Source organism: Passer montanus, unplaced genomic scaffold (assembly GCF_014805655.1).
Source record: "Passer montanus isolate IOZ18808 unplaced genomic scaffold, ASM1480565v1 scaffold114, whole genome shotgun sequence".
In the NCBI taxonomy this organism is placed as follows: Eukaryota; Metazoa; Chordata; class Aves; order Passeriformes; family Passeridae; genus Passer; species Passer montanus.
In genome coordinates, this window is record NW_024358058.1 from 1,267,767 (window position 1) to 1,288,022 (window position 20,256).

A 20,256-nucleotide genomic window follows, 5' to 3' on the forward strand; every position below is an offset into this window, starting at 1 on the left:
GTCCAGAGCCACCATCTCTTTGCGTGTCTTAGGCAGTGTCCCTTATCCAGGGTACAGCCCCGGGCCCCAAAACCACCTGTGCCCATCCCATCGTGAAGGACGGGGTGGGAATGCCTCCCTGCCACCTTCAAAGCTTCCCACTACTTCCACACCGCCATTCCCGACTGCAAGGCTCCCAGGCGGGATGTGCCCCAGACCCCAGCACCTGCACCCTGGCATGGGCACACTGGGCAGCCGCACGGGGGTCCCCGTGCTCCCCACACCCCCCGGTGCCAGGGGCTGCCCTTTCTGCAGAGGCCCCCCGCCCTGTCCTGTCCTGTCCTGCCGGGGTTTTTTGGGGTCCCCGCGCCCAGCGGGGTCCCCGGCGGGGACAGCGGGGCTGCACGGGAGCGAAGTGAAGCAAGGCAGCCGTGATTCAGCGGGACACGCAGCCGGCCCCGTGCCTGGGCGAGCCGGGGCAGGACGGGCACCGGCACGTCCCTCCCGGGGGCGGGCAGCCCCGGGGGCAGCCCCGAGCCGCCGCGGCCGGCCGGGGGTCGCGCAGACCCCGCTCCCGGGCAGGCGTCGGCAGCGCCCGCGCAGCGCCGAGCACCGGGCGGCGGGGATGGGGATGGAACAGGAGGAGGAGGAGGACGAAGGGCAGGAGGGGGGGCTGGAAGTGAAACCGATTGGGGGGGGCGGGGCGGGCTCGTCATGTGAACGGCCGCATGCTCGGGCAGAAGTGGGTCACGGCGCGGCGGAGGGGCAGGTGCCAGAGCCGCCCGGTGCCGCCCGGTGCTTCCCGGTGCCGCCCGGTGCCTCCCGGTGCCGCCGCTCCCCGCCGCGCCCCGCGCCGCTCCGGACCCCCGCGCCGCCCCATGCGCCCCCCGGCGCCCTGAGCGCGGCGGACACGATGCGAGGTGGGTCCGGGGGGCTGGGGGCTGCGGGGGGCAGCGGCAGAACTTGGTCCCGGTGGGGATCGGGGAGACCCGCGCCAGGCGGGCGGAGGGGGACGGGGAGGACCCGACGCCAGCCCGGACCGGGACACCGGGGAGCCGCGTCAGCCCCGGTGGATTCGGTGTCAGCCCGGACAGTGACAGGGGGGACCCGCGTCAACTTTGCTGGAGGGGCACGAGGGGAGCCGTGTGAGCCCCGCGGAAGGGGTGGGAAGGAGCCCGCAGCAGCCCCACTGGGGACACGGGGGACCCGCATCAGCCTCGCTGGAACGGGATAAGGGGGAACCCGCACCAGCCCCGCCGAGGGGGACAAGGGGGGAACCCGCACCAGCCCCGCCGGGGCCGCTCTGCCTCCTCCAGCTCCCCCTTCGTTAGGAATAAAATTCTTGTTTATTTTGCTTTGCTTTCCGACGCCGGCTTAGGCGCACTCTTAAGCTTTTCCCCGCACTAAACCCCTTAATCTCCTCTTCAATATGTTGCTCCCACCAGGGCTGGATTTATTGTAGTTTTTTTCCCCTTTTTCCCCTCCCCACGGCGTGGGGGGCAGTTTGGGAGGATTCTGCAGGGACGGGCAAGGGATCAGGTGCAATTTTGGGTGCCCCTTTTCCAGGGCAGGGGTAAGTTGTGCCAGCACCTGCCTGGTTTTACCCGTTACCAAAGGCAATTCCTGCTTTTCACCCCTCTGCTTTGCCAAGCAGGCGGTGGGGAGGAGGAGGATGGAGGGAGGAAGGCTCCAGCAGGACAATCCAGCGGGGCCTGGTGATGGTGACGCAGTGGTGGCCGGACTCAGCTCTGTTCCCAGCGCGCTGGGCTGGGATTCTCATCCTCCTTTAAACCATTTTTCCATCATGCCCTGCCTTCCCCGAGCCCTTCGCCCTGCCAGGACTCCCTCGTGCCCCTCCATAGGTGTGTTTTGGGGGTGCAGGTCCTTAGGCTCGTTTTGGGGTGTGGGTACCAGGACGTTCATCCCCAGCTCCTCAAATCCTGTTTCCTCCCCGTGCCGCGGGTGCTGCGGCTCTGCCCGTGATGTGCTCTTGTGTAACGGTGGGGCCGGGCTGGGCGAGGAGGGCGAGGCGAGCCCCCCACATCCTCCTCCTGCCCCTCGACATCCTGGGTTTTCACCTTTATTAGAACGGAGGGAAGCATTAACGCCTGCCTAATTGCGATCACGCCTGCCTCTTACGTAGCACTTGCACAGCCAGCACCGGTTTAATTAGCAACTGGGCGAACTTTTCCTTTTTCAAAAATATTTTTCCTTTCCCCCCACGAATTGCTGGTGTTGACCCCAATTTAGGGCCGAACCCTCCTGATATCCCACCGTTCCCCCCAGTCGGGCGTTTTTCCCGCAGTCCCGCGTCCTCATCCCTCTCGAAGCCCAACTGCCGCATGGCGACGCCAAATTGATTCAATCTCCATTTTCCTTCCCAAAACCGCCACCGCTCTGCCCCATTTCCCCGGGGGCCACAGCAGCTCCTCGCTCCTGTCCTTCCCTGCGCCGCGGCTGCGCCGGGGCCGGGGAAGAGGCTTTGCCTTGTATAATCCTATACGATTTCCAGCCCTCCTGCTCACTTGTTTTGCAAGCAGCGTGGCGAGGAGCGTGCGGTGGCTCGGCAGCCTTTGCGACTTGTCCTAGTGACCTAGATCTGTCATTGGAAAAATCAGAGAGGGCGGAGGAGGAGCTTCCCTGCCCGTTTCGGCGGCGTGCACACGCTGGCGCGGCCGAGGCCGGCCGGCACCCCCGGGCCTCCCGCACGACGGCCGCGCCCGGCCCGGGACCGGAGCGCGGGGATGGCCCCCAAAAACCAGCCCGGAGGACAGAGCTGTCCGCGGGCTTTGTGGGGTCCTGAGGGCCCAGACGGGATTTGGGATCCCCCCACGCTGATAACCCCATGGGGGTCAGCACCAGGAGGGGGGAGCAGTGGTGGGGCCGGTGGTCCCTGTCCCCAGCCCAGCGTCCCTGTCCCTGCTGCCTGTCACGTTTAACTTTGAACTCGCGGCGGCTATTTAAAGAGCTGCTAATGTCTAAATCAGCCCGGTTTATCGGATGTGGTGAGCAGAGCTGCTCTCCTGCCTTTTTTTAGCCCCGGGGAGATAATTCCCCCCCGGTTTAGCAGCAGTGCCGAAGGGGTTCTCCCACCGCAGCCCGGCTTGTCCCCACCCCGGGCTGCAGGTCCCCCTCCCCGCTGCCTCACCTTTGCCACCCTTCTGCAGCAGGCAAAGTGCAAAGGGCTGCGTCCTGCGCCGGCGGGGCTGGCCTTGGCACGGCGCTGCGTGGCACGGGAGCTGCGGAACCGGAGCTGCTGAACCGGAGCGGCCCCGGGGCAGCCGCATCGCCCACCCGGCGCTGCCATTTCCCTGCTGGGGGCACACACTGCGCCACGGGACGGGGGGAAACAGCGCTGTGCTGGGGACTGGGGAGAATGCAAAAGCTCCGTTCGCGTGCCTGCAAGGGAAGGTGGCCCGGGATTGCCCCAGGGCAGGGTGAGAACAACTGAGCGCTGTTCTGGCCCAAAGTTTCCAGGAAATCTTTGCTAATCGCTTAGGAAAGCAGTTCCCCCTCCAGAATCCCAGCTCGGCACGGGCCATGGTTGTGTCATCTAAATTTTTCCTACTGCCCACTTGGCCTCGGTGTCCCTGTGCCTGGAGCAGGGGCTGAGAACACCCAGCGAGGGCCTGGCTCGTTTGGGGTTCCCGGGGGCATGGATGGGGATGGGATTTTTTGGCAGCCATGGCCGAAGTGCCGGGGTGCTGGGAGAGCCCGGGGCACTGCAGCACTGGAGGCTGTTTAATAGCAAAGCCAACAGCAGATATAAAGGGGTGATAATTCCCTTTATTTCCTTGTTTATCCCTGCCCCAACAGCAAAGCTGTGGATGGTGGCTGTGGGGAAGTGCAGTCACTCCCGGGCTGGAGGTTGCTGCAGGGGATAAAGGTGCAGAGCTGGGTTTTGGGGCAGGAATGGGAAATGGGGTGGCAGGTCCCTGCATGTCCCTGTGGGTCCCTGTGCAGTCTGGACTCACCCTCCTCTCCCTGCTCTGGCTGCACCAGGGGGATGCTGAGTCCCCCTGGAAGGGGAGAGGTGGTGGAGGTGAAGCACTGGAGCACCCCGGGGCCCTGGCTGGGGCTGGGGAGTCCGGGGGGCTGCAGGGCTGCTGCCAATTACTAGGGGTGCCCATCCTGCAGCATCGATGGAGCCTGGCAGAGCGATGGGGCACGGGGCTGCTCTCCCAGCAGGTTCACTGGGTAACGAGCCAGGGCACTGGGGAAGCACCAGGGGATATTTGGGGCAGGGATGGCCCCAGAGCCACCTCTGAAATACTCAGAGCTGGGATGCTGCCCCACCACCTCCAGCAGGGACACCATGGCCTCATGTGGCCCCCCAGGGGAAGGGGTGGCCAAATTCTGCCCCTGTGGGGTGACAGCTGTGCAGGCTCACCCTAGGGGACTTGCAGGGATCTGCCAGTGCACCCCAAAACAAACTCCTCCCAGGAGTCCCCACTGGCAGCCAGGGGCACCCAGTTATGCTGGTGGGGAGGGGGAAGCAGCTCCAAAAATTCTCCAGCAGCAGTGGGGTCACAGCACGCCCCAAGGCTCAATGGGGTGCTGAGGGTTTGGGGTGATTCCCCCAAAGTAGTGACATCACACGGCCAAAGGGAGGGACGGGGGAGGAAGAGGAGGAGGAGGATGGGGGCACCATCCTCCCTGCACCGCAGAGGGAGGGTCCGGCCCCCCGTGGCTGCGTCCTGCCTTGTTTTGTTTTGGGGTGCAGGAGATGCCCGCCCTTGGGGCGGAGGCGATGGAGGGGAGGGTGTGCCGGCCGATTCCTGCTCCGGGGAGGGCGGTTCTGGCTCTGCCGAAACCGCCGGAGCCTCCAGCACGGGCTGGGGTGAGCCCTGCTGGGCTCGAGGGGACCCTCAATGCCGGGCCTGGGGGGTGACCGCGACCCGGCCACTGCGCAGGGACACACCTGTGTCCCTCACCTGGAGCTGCAGCTCGGGGTGACAAATGGTGCCCCCAAAACCCCCCAAAATCCCCTCTCCCGGTGGGGGGAGGTCGGGGTGCCGCCCTGAGCAGCCGGGCCCGGAAGGGTTAAGGGCCCTGGTTACACAAGCGCGCGTGGCCACGGGCAGAAAGTGTGTCAGTGGGACAGGATGGCTCCGGGCGCGGGGCTCGCTCCGGGGCATCGCCCCGCCACGGCCGGGGCCCGTGGCCGCGCCGTGCCACGGGGCACTTACATAAGGGCCGGCCGGTGGCAGCGGGCCGGGAGTTGGGCAAGAAGTGTTTACAGTGGGAGGAGAGCAAATACCACCGCCGGGACATTTTAATTGCCGGCTGGAGATCATTATTACTTATTTTTTTAACCCTTTCGTTGTTTCTTTTATCCTGATCTGTTTTAGCCCCGTCGGGGTGGAGGTTCCCTGCTGCCTCCCCCAGAGGGGAAGAGGTTCACCCCCTCCTAAGTGTCCCCCCCTGTTCGCAGTGTGGTGGCACGGTTGGAGGAGATGCTCAATTCTCCGGTGGGGAAACTGAGGCACGGGTGTGGGGTGAAGGAATACCCGGGATTTGGGGTCTACTGAGATGTTTTCCCTGGTCACAGTGAGATTTGGGGGACGCCAGAGCTGCTGTGGCCACCCCACCCGCACCCACATTCCTTCCCGTACCCCAAATCCTGGCGATTTGCCCCAGGGGTGTGTGTGGGCGTCGCAGGGGAGATGGGGGGATGGTCCAGCCGCCTCGGGGGTCCGTGGCTGCGGCACGAGGGGACACTGATGGAGCCGGCTCGGTGATTCAGCCGGGTTTACAATCAGAGCAGCAATTAACCGTGCCGGGCTGTAATTGCCATCGCCAGGTTACGGCCGTGTCTCCACGTCAGTTATTTGGGGCGAGCGTCGTAGAGCGGGTCAGGTGCCAGCGGCGGGCACGGCCGGCTAATTAGCAGGATGATAATTAGAGCCCCAAAAGGCTGCGGGCACACGGCGGGTGGTCAGGGCTTGTCCTTGGCCAGGACAGCACCATCTCCATCACCCTCAGCTCCACCTCCGGGGGCTCTGGGGGGGGATTTGGCCACCGGCATGACACGAAGCCTTTGGGATCGTTGCGGTTTTTGGGCTGGCGTGGCTGGGCTCTGCCGGGGGTGCCGGGCCGCGCTCAGCCCGGGGCTGGCCGGTGCCGGTAATTGCGGTACCGGAGTATCGGCCGCGGGCGGAGGGCGCGGCGGGCGCTGCATCACCCGCGCTGCCGGCGGCTGCAATTAGCGTTGCATAACGAGCCGACGCCGCTTCCTGCCGGGGGTGGCACCCCCTCCCTGTGCCCCCCGCCGTGCCACCACCTCGGTCCCATCCCGGGACAGGGCTCGGGGCAGTGGAGCGGCCCCTGCGGTCCGGCAGCGGCATCCAGGGAATTGGGGTTGTCTTGGTCATCCGAGCTGGGTGGTGATTTGGGGTGGCCACGCGTGGCCCTCCTGGTGCCTCCATGCCCCTGTGAAAGGGGTGGTGCTGGGGCTGCGGTGTTGGTGCAGCTCGGGGATGTGAGGATGCCCTGGACATCCCTGCCCTGCCCACCGCGGGGACACCAGCTCTGCTCTCGCAGGCTCAGAACCACGGCAGAGGCGTAGGCAGAGGACGCGGGGAGGGGCAGGGATGGGATGGGACTCCCTTGAGTCAGGGGGACAAGACACAGCCCTGGGAGCAGCCCAGCTCAGCAGCCTGGGGGAGGAGGGGTAAGCCCCAAAACCACCCGGTGCATGTGGGGCATTGGGTCAATCAGTGAGCCAAAGGATGCAGGAGGGATCTGTCCCTCCACTTACACCTGGATTGGGACTGAGTCCTTCCCCAGAGCAAACCTGCCCCAGGGGATGCAGTGGTGGCACCCCCGGGGGGTACTGATGGTATCCCTGGGGGTACCAATAGCATCCCTTCGGGTACCAGTAACATCCCTGGGATACTGAGCATCCTTGAGGGTACCAATAGCATCCCTGGAATATTGAGCATCCCTGAGGGACCGATGGCTCCCCTGAGGGACACAGAGTATCCCTAGGAGGGATTGAGCATCCCTGGGGGACCGATGGCACCTCGGCTGCCCCTCTGCCCAGTGAGGCTCCAGTGCCCCATCCCAGCCTCCCACAAGCAGCAAGGGATGCCAGGCCCCACCAGGTGCTGGGGTACAGGTGGCACTGGCCGAGCACTGGGACTGTCACTCACAGGGGTGGTCCTACAGAACACATCTCTTTAGCAGAGCCGCCGATGGCTCCCAGGGAGAGGAGAGGCAGAAGGGAATTACCCGAGCGGGGATTTGCACAGGCCCAGGGGATTGGAAATAGCCATAATCTGGCCGTGGGGGTTATTTTGGCGCGGCGGTGGCTGCCCAGCACCCTCGAGAGCGCCGCCAGGCTGAGCCCGGCCGGGCTGCGGGGCTGGGCCGGGGATTAGAGGGTGCAGAGATGCCGGGAGGCACGTACGAGCCCCGGGGCTGCCGTGCATCCCCCCCGCGCGGGTCGGGAGGGCAGAGCCAGCCCAGATCTGGGGCAGCTGGAAAATGAGGAGGACGAAGCCTATTAGCAGCTCAGTGCCAGTGAAGCAGAAGCGGGGAGGGAAGCGGATTTGTGGGGGGAAGGGGCAGGGACCTTGAGCTGGGGGTGGCTATATCGGTCCTGGGTTTCAAAGGAGCTGCTGGGGGGTGCGGGGGGGCCCAGACCCTCTGCTTGGGCCAGACCTCCAGCAGCTGCAGCTGCAGGGATGGGGATGGTCCCTGGGCCAAGGCTGTCCCTGTCCTGGTGCACACATCAGTGGAAAAATAAGAGGAGTGATTCCAAAAGAGGGTCCCGGGCGGGCTGGGGCAGAAACGTTCTGTGCTCTCCCGGATCCAAGGGCTTCCCTTACCCTGGCTCTTGCTGCTGGGGGATGGGGGTACCCCATGCCCTGTGTGAACCTTTTAGGACCTCTCTGAGGTGCAAGAATCCTTGTGGGGCCTGTGGGAAGGGCTGAGCTGCCGGTGGGTCCAGCTCTCGTGCCTCAGTTTCCCCGCGGCTGTCATGGCCAGGGGCCACCTCCCTCCTCCCTCCCAGCAGTGACCATTATTAACCCTCGCGGTTTCCCCTCTTTCCCCGCCCACCGCAGCCCAAATCGAGGTGATCCCGTGCAAGATCTGCGGAGACAAATCCTCAGGGATCCACTACGGTGTCATCACCTGCGAAGGCTGCAAGGTGAGCCCGGGGAGGCCGGCTGCGGGCAGGGGGCGGCCCTGCCTTCCAGCCGGGCACTTTCCCAACTCCTCCCATCCCGTCCCGGGCAGGGTTTCTTTCGGAGGAGCCAGCAGAACAATGCCAGCTACTCCTGCTCGCGGCAGAGGAACTGCCTGATCGACCGCACCAACCGCAACCGCTGCCAGCACTGCCGCCTGCAGAAATGCCTGGCACTGGGCATGTCCCGCGACGGTGAGTGGTGCCCAGGGTCCCCAGGGGCCACCTGCTCCTTCTCGCAGCGAGTCAGGCACTCAGGATGAAGCTGCTCCCTCCCAGGGCAGTGCAAGGAGGGTTTGGGGAGCAAGAAATGCTTTTGTGCTTTCCGTGGGAAAATCGAAACTGGTTCTGTTTGGTTTGACCCGGGGTTGGTCTGGGATGAGGTGGGGTGCATCCAGCGGGGTCAAAGCCCGCTGGAGGCTCAGAGACCCCCGGAGCAGGCATTTCCCAGGGAGCCAGGGCGTTTGTGGCTTTGCCCTGGGGGGTGAGGCTGCCCTGACACGGCCTCTCCCCCGGGGCAGCGGTGAAGTTCGGCCGCATGTCCAAGAAGCAGCGGGACAGCCTCTACGCCGAGGTGCAGAAGCACCAGCAGAGCCAGGAGCAGAGCGGCGGCACCAAGGACGAGCCCGAGCCCCTGAGCCGCGTCTACACCACGAGCGTCAGCAGCGGCCTCTCGGACCTGGACGACATCTCCACGCTGTCCGACGGGCTCCTCTTCGACTTCCCCCTGACCCCCGACGGCAGCAGCACCTACTACAACCTGGACCTGCTGGCCTCGGCACAGCCCTCGCCCGACCAGTCCAGCCTGGACGTGGCTGACGCCACGCTCATCAAGCAGGAGTCCATCTACGAGCTGATGCTGGAGCCGGCGCTGTTGGCACACGGGGCGCTGGAGGGTGCCCAGCTGCCCCCTGACATCTCTGTCCTGGAGATCGGTGAGCACCGGCGCAGTGCAGGGCAAGTGTGGGGGGTGTGTGGCCACGGGGATGGTGCCTGAGGCCACCCCAGCACCTTGCAGGACACCCCCAGCTCTGGGGACACACACCCGCTCTAGGGGAGGGTGTCTCTGCCCATGGCAGGGGGTTGGAATGAGATTTAATAACCAGATTTAATAATCTGGTTGGAATGAGATTTAAAATGAATAAATGGATGGGATTTAAGCTTCCAACCCAAACCATTCTGGGATTTGAAGATAGTGAGCCCAGCCTCAGCTCTTGGGGCAGCCCCAGGGCTCCCTGATGGAGCCCAGCACACCCAAGGTCCTGTGGCACATCCCTTGCTTGCTTCAGGCTCAGCCCCTGCTGCCCCATCTGTCCTCACACCCCGTGGCACAGTGTGAGAGCCCCATCACCCCTCCAGCCCGCAGCCCCAGCAGTCCCAGAGGGCAGGACAGGCTTGGGGTCCCCAGGTCTCAGTGCCTGCTGTCCCCCCTGCAGACCGGGTGGCCCAGAACGTGGTGAAGTCGCACCTGGAGACGTGCCAGTACACAACGGAGGAGCTCAAGCGCCTGGCCTGGAGCCTCTACTCCCCTGAGGAGGTCCGTGCCCTGCAGAGCAAGGTGAGTGCCACCGGCACAGCCCCCTGGCACTGCCAGTGTCCCCTGGGCTCTGCTGGGTGAGGGGGGTCTGTCAGTGCTTTGGGAGCTGCCCAGATTGGGAATTTGCTGTGACAGCTCACACCCCATGTGCCCTAATGCCACCATCCCCCATGGAATGCACAGCACTGGGGAGTCCCTGCTCTGGGGGGGTCACAGAGCTGGGGTGCCAGCACACCCTGAGTGTCCCCTGTGGATGGCACAGCACTGGGGTCTCATCCTTGCCATGGGGGTGACAGAGCTGGGGTGCCAGCACACCCTGAGTGTCCCCTGTGGATGGCATGGCACTGGGGTCTCATCCCTGTTCTGGGGGGTCACAGAGCTGGGGTGACAGGGTGCCAGGCTCCCAGAGAGTGTCCCCTGTGGATGGAACAGCACTGGGGTCTCCTCCCTGCCCTGGGGGTGACAGAGCTGGGGTGCCAGCACACCCTGAGTGTCCCCTGTGGATGGAACAGCAATGGGGTCTCCTCCCTGCCCTGGGGGTCACAGAGCTGGGGTGCTGAGGCGCCAGACTCCCTGAGAGTGTCCCCTGTGGATGGCACAGCACTGGGGTCTCATCCTTGCCCTGGGGGTGACAGAGCTGGGGTGCCGGGTGCCAGCACAGCCTGAGTGTCCCCTGTGGATGGCACAGCACTGGGGTCTCGTCCTTGCCCTGGGGGTCACAGAGCTGGGTTGTTGGGGTGCCAGCACAGCCTGAGTGTCCCCGCTGTGGCGCAGAGCTGCGAGGCCATGTGGCAGCAGTGCTCGCTGCAGATCTCCAACGCCATCCAGTACGTGGTGGAGTTCGCCAAGCGCATCGACGGCTTCATGGAGCTCTGCCAGAACGACCAGATCATCCTTCTGAAAGCCGGTAAGGGGGGAGCCCCACCGCCCCCCTCGTGTCCCTGACACCCCCCTTCGTGTCCCCACTGTCCCCTCCCACCCCCAACACCTCTCCTGAGCGGCAGCCGTGGGGCCAGAGGCAAATCCCATCTTTTCTCTTGGCTGGTGCTTTCCTTGTGGGGGTCCCCCCCTGGCTGCCCCAGTTCTCCCAGTGCTGGGCTGGAAGGAGCTGAAGGTCATGTCTAAGGGTGATGGTGAAGGGGGGCACGTGGGGAGTGGCTGCCTTGGGCAGAGGCTTTTCTCCACGGCCGCCCTCATCCAAATGTCACCCAGAAACTGGGATGGAAACGAGAACAGAAGGTTTTCCTCTGGGAGAAGGGGTGCCAAACTCAAACAGGAGCAGGGAGGATTAAGAGAGAAGAATTGGCCTCTTCTCCCAGCAAGAGACTGGGAAGAGGAGGATGATGGCAGCACACACCCACGTCCCCCACCCTTCCATCTGCCCAAGCTGGCAATGCCGTGCCCAGGCCAGGGAGCTGAATGTGCAAAATCCCCAAAACACTGGGAAAACCTCATAGTTTCTAATCTGTCAGAGCTGGGGAGCTGAGATTAGCACCCAGCCCTGGGGACACGTGCCAGCGTCCCAGCAGGGTGCTGTACCCCAAAGCCAGAGCTGGCTGTGCCTGACGCGCTGGAGTTTAACTCATTCTTTCATTTCTTCCTTCCATTTTCTTTTTATTTATTTTGTTTTCACCCTTCCTCTCTCTCGGTGCTCCACCACGACCTCGGTCTCTTTGTGCCTGGCTGCGAATGACTGGATAATATTTCCCTTTGGTGAAATATTGTGGTCACAATTGGACACCTAAAAAAACCCAACCAATCCCAAAAACCCAAACTGGATTTGTTGAAATACCCATTCTGCTCTTGGGAATGAACAATCTGGACCTCAAACGTGCACTGGGGCTTTCCTCTTTCTTACATTTGGTCCTGGGGTGACGGAAACCCCCTGACCTTCCCCGCCCTGCCCTGCCCTGCCCTCGTCTGCGCTCTCTCTGCCTACATCAGGTTGCCTCGAGGTGCTCCTGATCCGCATGATCCGCGCCTTCAACCCCTTGAACAACACCATCCTCTTCGAGGGCAAGTTCGGTGGGATGCAGATGTTCAAATCTCTCGGTAAGGGCTCGAGCCGGCCCTCCCTTGGGGCTCTCCTCCCTTCTCCTCCCTTCTCCTCCCTTCTCCTCCCTTCTCCTCCCTTCTCCTCCCTTCTCCTCCCTTCTCCTCCATCTTCCTCCATCTTCCTCCTTCTTTCTCCTCCTCCTCCTCCCCCTATCCTCTGTTTTCCCTCTCCCTCCCTGTCCCTGTCCCTGTCTGGAACCAGTCAAGGCTGGACCTTGCCAGGTGAGTGTCCAGGACCCATCTCCTCTCCCAAGACCTTTCCAAGCCCCGGGTGCCACTGGGCCCTGCTGGTGGGTGGGCACAGCAGTGCCAGTGGCAGTGACGTGTCCCTGCTGTCCCCTGCTCAGGCTGTGACGACCTCATCGGTGCCGTCTTCGAGCTGGGGAGGACCCTGTGCCGCCTGCAGCTGTCGGACGAGGAGCTCGCCCTCTTCACTGCTGCTGTCCTGCTCTCCCCAGGTACTGGGGGTGTCCTGCCGGGAGAGCTGACCCCATAAATACCTTCCTTGGTGGATGATTTCAGTTATTCCTGGGAAAGGAACTTGGGGGAAAAAAAATGCATCTAAAGGTGGACAAAATGCATCTGTCAAATTTCCTTGGTGGGAAGAGGAACAGTGTTACCCAGGGTGGGGAGGGGAGCAGAGAGAGGAGCCAAGTGTCCCCAAAACCATCCTGGAGAGCAGGAAGGGTTAAAAGAGCCAGGGACCACTGTTCTGTGCTTAGGAGAGGCCCTGTGGTGGCTCTGGCCCTGTGGTTGTGGGAAATGGACCAGCCTCTAATAGTGACAGCATTCTCATAGTTAGCTTCTAATTGTGATAGAATTATAACATAAATATTGTCTCACCCTTCACACAGGACTAAAAATAAAATGAAAGTTCATAAAACACCTCTCTGTTGCCCCATCTGTAAGTCAGAAAAGAACCTAATCCAACAAGCAGTGACTCTGTCCTTCCTCTCCCGCAGACCGCCCGTGGCTGACCGAGTCCAAGAAGGTGCAAAAGCTCCAGGACAAGATCTACGTGGCCCTGCAGCACGAGATCCAGAAGAAACACTCCGCCGAGGACAAGCTCTCGAGGGTAGAGGCACAGGAAACCCGGCCAGGGGTGCAGGGGGTGTCTGAGCTGGGGGACAGGGCTGTGCCAGAGCTCACGAGCCACACACAGGCATTTTGGAGAGGGAGACCCCAAACCTGCCAGAGGAGGAGGAGAATTTCTCCTTCCAAGGGCTGTGAATCCCTGTTGTGGTGCAGGCAGAGGCAGCACCATGCTGCTGAAACTGGCAGTGAATCAGGAATTGGGATTTTTTAGGTAAAAGGAGCCATTTTGGGAATGCTTTGACCTGCACAGAGCTGAGGTGGGGAGGAGCCCCCGGTGGAAAGATGTGGGTTTGGGGGTGAGGCCAGGTTGCTGCCAGGCTGTCCAAAGGTGGTGCCCCAGTGCCAGGCAAAGCCAGTGATCCCCAAACCCACCCCTGTGCCCAGGGAGGGGGAACAGCAGTGCAGGGGACACCAGCTGGTCCCCAAACTCCCCTGCTTGTCCCAAGGGAGGGGGAACAGCAGCATCAGGGCCACCACAGCCAGCATCCCCGTGGTCACCAGCTCCTTCTCTCCCTGCAGATGGTTTCCAAGCTGCCCTTGATGAAGACCATTTGCAACCTGCACTTGGACAAGCTGGAATTTTTCCGTCTCGTGCACCCAGAGACTGCCATGAACTTCCCCCCCCTCTATAAGGAGGTTTTCAACTCGGAGCTTCAGTACAGCGACCCCCGGGAGAGCTAAGGCCAGGAGCCAGCGGCCCCCTTCGAGTTCCCCAAAATTTGGAGACAAACTGCACTTCAGAGGTTTGGGGCAGTTTATTTAAATCAAATAATCAAAGGCAAGAGAACCCCGGGGGGGCTGCGGCGCCTCCCTGGCCCCGTCTCCTCGCTGTGGATTGCAATAGCTCTTGAATGTAAAGCACCTTGAAGGAAAAAGCAAATGGACTTTGCCATACCAGTGAAATGAATGTGAAATCTCTGCTTGGGAGAGGAGATGCTCCTGGCAGTGGTGAGGGACCGGCTGCTCCCGGTGACACGGGAGGAGGGAGTGCCCTTCCCACTGTCCCGGCTGCACTCTCCACCTCCCATTTTTATGTCTTTGTTTTTTAATTATTATTTTTATTTTATTGTGGTTTTTTTAACCCGAACATCAGGCATGGGATAAAGAAGGGGCGATGCTGACTCGGCTGGGTCGGGTTGGGCTGCAGCTGAGGAGGGAAAGGACAGAGCCTTTGCTTTATTTCATCTCCCACGGGTGCAGCGGGACCCCGGGAGCTCGGCCAGGAAATGTCTGCCTGTGGCTGGTGGGGGATTCAGCACAGGATTTTGAGGGAAAAGATACCCAGTGCAGCAGGGAAAAAGTTGTGCAGGGTCTCCATGCCCTCCATCAGAGCATTTTCCCAAATTCCCAGCCAGCTCCTTGTCCAGCTGGGCGACCACCTGACTTTGTGGAGCTGGTTCAGCAGGTTCACCTGCCTTGTGCCACCTCTGTGCATCCCAAAAGCTTTTGCAGGCCCGTGGGACTTCAGCCAGAGCCCAAATCCTGGCCATCCCACCCCAGAGGCACCCGTGGCCACTGGAGGGGCCCAGGGCTGTCCCTGTCCCCGTGGTGGCTCTCTGGGTGCTGCTGTTGTGTGTAGTTCTCTTATCAGTCCCATTAAAACTGCCCCGTGGTTCAGCACCCAGAGCAGGGTTTGTGACCTTTTCTCCAGCCCACAGCTGGTCCCATTCCCAGGTTCTCCTTTCCCACACCACACACAGGAGCCCAGATGTGGCTGCAGGTTGAGTTGGACCCAGGCTTTCCCCTCAATGAGCTCCCTAGAACTGTTATTTTGGGACTTGCTCTTGAGTTAGCAGGATTTGGGAGCTTTTTAGAGGGAGAAACTGCCTGTTGGAGCCAAGGGGAAGTGAAAGGTCCTTATTCCCCTCAAGGAATAAGGCTCCTTGGAAGGAATGTGGTGTGAGGGACCTGCTGCTCCTCTTGGGAGGCTCGAAAGGGGCTGAAGGAAGGATTGGTGGGATGATGCTGTTCTAGGCCACGGCAGCAGGGGATGCTTGAGAGACTCTGTGGCTCTGCAGATGGATTTTTCCGTCCCTGTTCCTGCTCCCGCTGCAGCAAATGCCAAAAAAACTACAAGGGAAAAATCTGCTCTGAGGCAGCCCCAGTTTCTGCTGACAAAGGGCTAAAATTCCAAACCCCTTTCCTGCTTTGTGCTGATTCCTCGTGCACCCAACCCCATCCTCGGGCAGCCCAGACCATCCCCGAGCAAGAGCCAAAACCTTTGGATCCACAACTGCACCCTTCACACCAAACAAGCAGCTTTCTTAGCAACGTGAGGGATATTCCTGCTTTTGTTAAAAGACCTCCTAGGGAAGACCATGGACCAGCCTTGACAAGGGAAGACTCCCCAGGAAGCTGATGGGATTTCTGCCCCGCTCCAAGGCAGAGGGAATTTGGGACCGTGTTCCTGCCCGGCAGCTGCCACGTGCAGCCCTGAGCTCCCTGGCTTTGCTGACCACATCCCAGCTGCTGCTGGGAGCAGATTGGAGCCTGCCAGCCTCGGCTCCCTCTCTGTTGGAGCCAGGTCTGTGGGAAAAGGCTGCCAGCCCTCCCATGCCCCACGCGACGTCCAGTGCCAATGCGTCGCTGTCCAGCGCAGCGTCCACGGCGTGGGGATGTGCCCGGCTCCTCTCCTGCCCTCTCCAGAGCTTGGACAGAAGAGAGAAGTCAGAGCTGCCTTTTACGTCCAGAGGGTTGTGCCTTTTTTTTTTTTGGAAGCATCATTTCTGACAGCACCGTTCACTTCCCGGGAAAAGCAGCCCCAGAACGTGACTGCGCTCGGAGGGAAGAGCCCGTGGGGGTTTGGGGAAAAACAGAAATTTAAAAAAAAAAAAGCACACACCCTTCTTTTTGCCCTCAGTATTTGTCAGCCAACCCAACACACACCAATGGTCAACGCCACCAACTTCATTTCATCTGGCAAAGAACCCAGGAAAGCACCTTAATTTGGGAACATCACAGCGTCCAGCCCGTGGGGAGAGAGTCTGGATTATTCTGAGCAATAAGAGCCCCCCCGTGGGAACCTAGGGAAGACTGGAAGTATTAAACACGTGTAACTCGACCTGCCAAACTGCAGGAACCTGCACTTTTCAGTTCTCTTTAGAGGAACCGACTTGATTCGATGATTTTTTGGGAGGGGATAAAGTGATTCGGTGTCGATTCAGTGATTCCTGGCCTGGGACGGGTGCCACGCGTGGAAAGGGATGGCAAGGGGTGGAAAGGGATGGCAGCCCCTGCCTGGGGCTGGCCAGGGCTGTGCCAAGGCTCCTCACCCCTGCTGGGCCACCCAGAGCTGGGAGCTCACAGGGAAGGGGTGAACGACAAAGCCTGGGCAGAAATGCCTGAAAAAGGGAGATTTGCCTCTCCCTGTGGCCAGCGGGGAGGGGGCCCGGGAGCCCCGAGCCCCCCGTGGCTCCGGTGCTCTGAGATGTTCCCATCCCAGCACGGGATGTTCCTTTCCAGCAGCCCTGGGCAGCGGGGCCGCCAGCGATGGCTCCTTCCCAGACCAGATTAATTTAGTGTTTGTTTGTCTGCTCTGGCAGTTTAGTGTCCATTTCCACCCACAGAACCCTCACACTGTGTATAAAGATGGATCAAAAATATATATAATATATATTCTTGTGAATGTTGGTGGAAAAGAGAAAAATATATAACGTTTCAGTCGGCTTTATGTTATTTTTTATCTCTATGAATGAAAGGAAGAAATGGAAAACCTTTTATTTCCATTGACCACCCCTCCACACACACCTACCTGTAGATACCAACAGGTTTTATGGAAATGTTTTACTTTTTAGATTTAGGAAAATGCTTCTGTTCTCATTGAATGTTCTGTCTTGTAAGATTGTAATTTCTATTTTTTTAAAGAAAAGAAAATAACTAAATAAAATTTCCTCTTTCAGACCAGTCAGCTTAGGAAGGGAGGGCAGGGGAGGGAGAAACGTTTATTTAAGGACAAAACTGTTGTTGGAATTTTTCATAACATTAAATAAAAAGTAATATAATGTATGGATGACAACCTTTTTACTGAGGTGTGTTCTGTAGGTACATAGATGTATATTGCACAAAATTTACAGGAAGAAAAATAAAGTCTGTTTCACAAGGTTAAAAAAAATAGATATATAATGTTGGAAATAGTGATTTTAAATTTTAGCAAAGAGTGAGAGTGGAAGTGAATCCCTCAAAGTGATGGAAAAGCTTTAATTTCTTCCTTGGGTTAAAGACTGAGCTGTACCCAGAATTATTTGGGTTGGAAGGGAACTCAAAGCCCACCCAGTGCCACCCCTGCCATGGCAGGGACACCTCCCACTGTCCCAGGCTGCTCCCAGCCCTGCCCAGCCTGGCCTTGGGCACTGCCAGGGATCCAGGGGCAGCCACAGCTGCTCTGGGCACCCCAAGCCAGGGCCTGCCCACCCTGCCAGGAGCAATTCCTGCCCAGTATCCCATCCACCCTGTTCAGGATTTGCACACAAGGGGAGATCTCAGGCACTGGAGGTGCTGCTGCTTCCCTTGATGCACAGCACAGTGAGCTGTGCTGGGCCCTGCCCTGGGGGGTGTTTGCTCTGGAGCCCCTGGCAGCCCCTGGCAGCCCCTCTGCGCCCTCCAGCCTGGGCACTCCAGGGAGCAGCAGAGCTCTGGGGAGGTCCTTCCTCAGGGAATGCTGCTCAAGCAGCTCTTGAGGGACAGGGACTGCACCTGGAGTACCGGGGACACATTTTGGGACAGGAGAGTGGAGACAGGTCTGGGGCATGGTGCATCTGTGGGGAGGACTCGGGGACAGCCAAGGAGCATTTGGGAGTCATTTTCAAACATTTCCCAGTCCTAAGAAGGAAAGAACACCCCAGATATACCAGGGCATTACACATACATGGATGTTCATGGATGTCCTGGGTTTAACAAGGATGCCAGGCACTAATCTCTGCTCTGGGACAGGGCCAGGAAGGGCTGGAGCTGTGGCAGGGCTTGGCATGGAGCTCAGGGCAAGGCTCTGGCCCCCGAGGGTGCTGGCACTGCCCAGGCTGCCCAGGGAATGGTCCCGGCCCCAAGGCTGCCAGAGCTCCAGGAGCGTTTGGACAGCGCTGCCAGGGCTGCTCAGGGTGGGGCTCTTGGGGTGGCTGTGCAGGGCCAGGGGCTGCCCTGAGCATCCCTGGGGGTCCCTCCCAGCTCTGGATATCCCAGGACTCTTTGAATCTCTGCTCTGGGTGCACACAGGTCAAGGGGATCACTGGGTGTGAAGCCAAATCCTCGTTTCCTTCTGCTTCCCTGTGAGCCTCAGCTGGGTGTCCATTGCCAGCTCAGGGCTGTGTCCCCTGCAGGTGAGGGCTGTGTCCCTGCAGGTGAGGGCTGTGTTCCCCTGCAGGTCACGGCTCTGTCCCCCAGCACACACCTGCGCTGCCCAGGAGCTCTGGGGCACAGGGAAATGACAAAAAGGGACCCTTGGAGCAGCAGGGTCAGGCAATGCCAGCTCCCACTGCTGCCCTCGGCCACCCCAGACAACACAGCTCCTCCTCCTCCTCCTTCCCACCCATCTGGGGTTCAGATATTGTGGGATAAACCCTGGGCAAAGCAGGGCACAGCTTGTGGAGGTGTTGGGAATGCCCAACAGCCACTTTGGGCTTCCCTGGGGTGTCCAGGGAACTGCTGTGGGAGCTCCAGACCCTGGGATTGCTGCACGCTGACATTTTGGCTTTCATTAAAAAAATATTTTTTTAAAATATTATTTTTTAAATTATTTTTATTATGTTAACTTTTATTATTTTTATAATGTTAACTTTTATTATTTGTATTATTTTTTTATTATTTTTAATTTTTTCCTCCCCAAAAATCCTGTTTCTTTGGTGTATTTTGGGAAAATATTAAGTTCAAGCATGGCAAACCCATTTAAAAATCACGTGTGAAGAGCTACTCTTAAAAAAAAAATAATTTTGGAAAATGGTTGAAAGGGAGAAGCTGGGGATTGTCAGGGAGGTTTCAGACCTGGCTCGGGAGGGACAGGATCCCTCGGGACAGGGACAGGAGTGTGGGGTGGCCCTGGCGCTGTCCCCCAGTAACTCCCTGGTTGCTGGTCCGGCAGCACTGGATTTACTGGGGCCGAGTGACCTCTGCTGGTTCACACCCAAAATCTCCCCGGCGTGTCGGATCCCGATGGATTTCGGGGCAGCCCGGGGGATTTGGGGAAATTTCAGGGCAGGTTTCACAGAGGTCTCAGCCAGGAGGGATGAGCACTCCTGGAGCCGGCAGTGACAGAGGGACAGACAGCACGGCCCCAGCGCTTGGAAATGCCTTTTAAAGTGCAGCTGGGGCTTTACACACCCCAGTTAATAGGATTTGCAGAGCTGAGACCTTGCAGAGGGATCCCTGCTATATTAAGGAGTCTAATGTGGTGAAAATAAGGGCTTAAGGAGCTCTAGAAGTGTTCAGGCTGGAAGGGACCAGAAAAAAAAATTAAATAAACAAAATAAAATTCCTCTTTTAGACCAGGCAGCTTAGGAAGGGAGGGCAGGGGAGGAAGAAACACTAATGTAAGGACAAAACTGTTGTTGGAAATTTTCATAACATTAAATGAAAATAATGTAATATATGGGTGAGAATGTTTTTACTGAGGTGTGTTCTGTGGGTACATAGATGTATATTGCACAAAATTTACAGGAATAAAGTCTGTTTTATGAAGTTTAAAAAGTTTAAAAAATAAGGTAAAGAAAAAAAAAAAAAAAAAACAAACACAAACAGCTAATAATGTTGGAAATAGTGATTTTAAATTTTAGCAAAGAGTGAGACTAAGAATGAATCCTTCAAGGTCTTGAATTGGAAAAACTTTTAATTTCTTCTGTGCTCTCGGGACCGAGCTGTACCAAAATCCCAGAATGGTTTGGGTTGAGAGGGATCTCAAATCCCACCCAGTGCCACCCTGCCATGGCAGGGACACCTCCCACTGTCCCAGGCTGCTCCCAGCCCTGCCCAGCCTGGCCTTGGGCACTGCCAGGGATCCAGGGGCAGCCACAGCTGCTCTGGGCACCCCAAGCCAGGGCCTGCCCACCCTCCCAGGGAACAATTCCTGCCCCATATCCCATCTGAATGGGATTTTTTTCCCATCTAAATGGGATTTTTTTCCCATCTAAATTTCACTTTTCCAGCGGGAAGCCGTTCCCTGGCTCCTGTCCCTGCAGGCCTTGTCCCCGGTCCCTGTGCAGCTCTCCCGAGCCCCGTCAGGCCCTGCCGGGGCTCTGGGCCCCCCTGCAGCCCGCTCTCATCCCGGTGAACGTTCCCGCTCTCCCGGCCATGTCCCGGCCCTCGGGCGGGCTCGCTCCCGCTACCTCGCACAATTCTGTCCCTCCCGGCTGCCGTCCCGCGCCACCGCCCCTCCCCTCCGCCCTGTCCCTCACATGATAGCGGTGGGTGTGCG

General features: G+C 59.5%; 1 protein-coding gene across 1 annotated transcript; it reads left to right on the forward strand.

Annotated features, from left to right (window-relative positions):
- The first annotated feature begins 697 nt into the window (after positions 1-697).
- On the forward strand, positions 698-15,918 carry LOC120496395 (nuclear receptor ROR-beta-like). The gene is made up of 10 exons (XM_039696804.1): positions 698-899; positions 8,049-8,134; positions 8,224-8,365; positions 8,692-9,105; positions 9,607-9,728; positions 10,482-10,614; positions 11,652-11,759; positions 12,110-12,220; positions 12,725-12,837; positions 13,377-15,918. Exons 1-10 carry the CDS (start codon positions 893-895, stop codon positions 13,536-13,538), a joined length of 1,398 nt encoding a protein of 465 aa, XP_039552738.1. The 5' UTR covers positions 698-892; the 3' UTR covers positions 13,539-15,918.
- Positions 15,919-20,256: the final 4,338 nt, after the last annotated feature.

Bases quoted from the DNA above. Each gene is read 5' to 3' on its own strand.
- LOC120496395 (XM_039696804.1), top strand. The intron at 8,366-8,691 runs GTGAGTGGTGCC...CCCCCGGGGCAG, and splicing joins ACTGGGCATGTCCCGCGACG to CGGTGAAGTTCGGCCGCATG. The intron at 11,760-12,109 runs GTAAGGGCTCGA...TCCCCTGCTCAG, and splicing joins GCAGATGTTCAAATCTCTCG to GCTGTGACGACCTCATCGGT.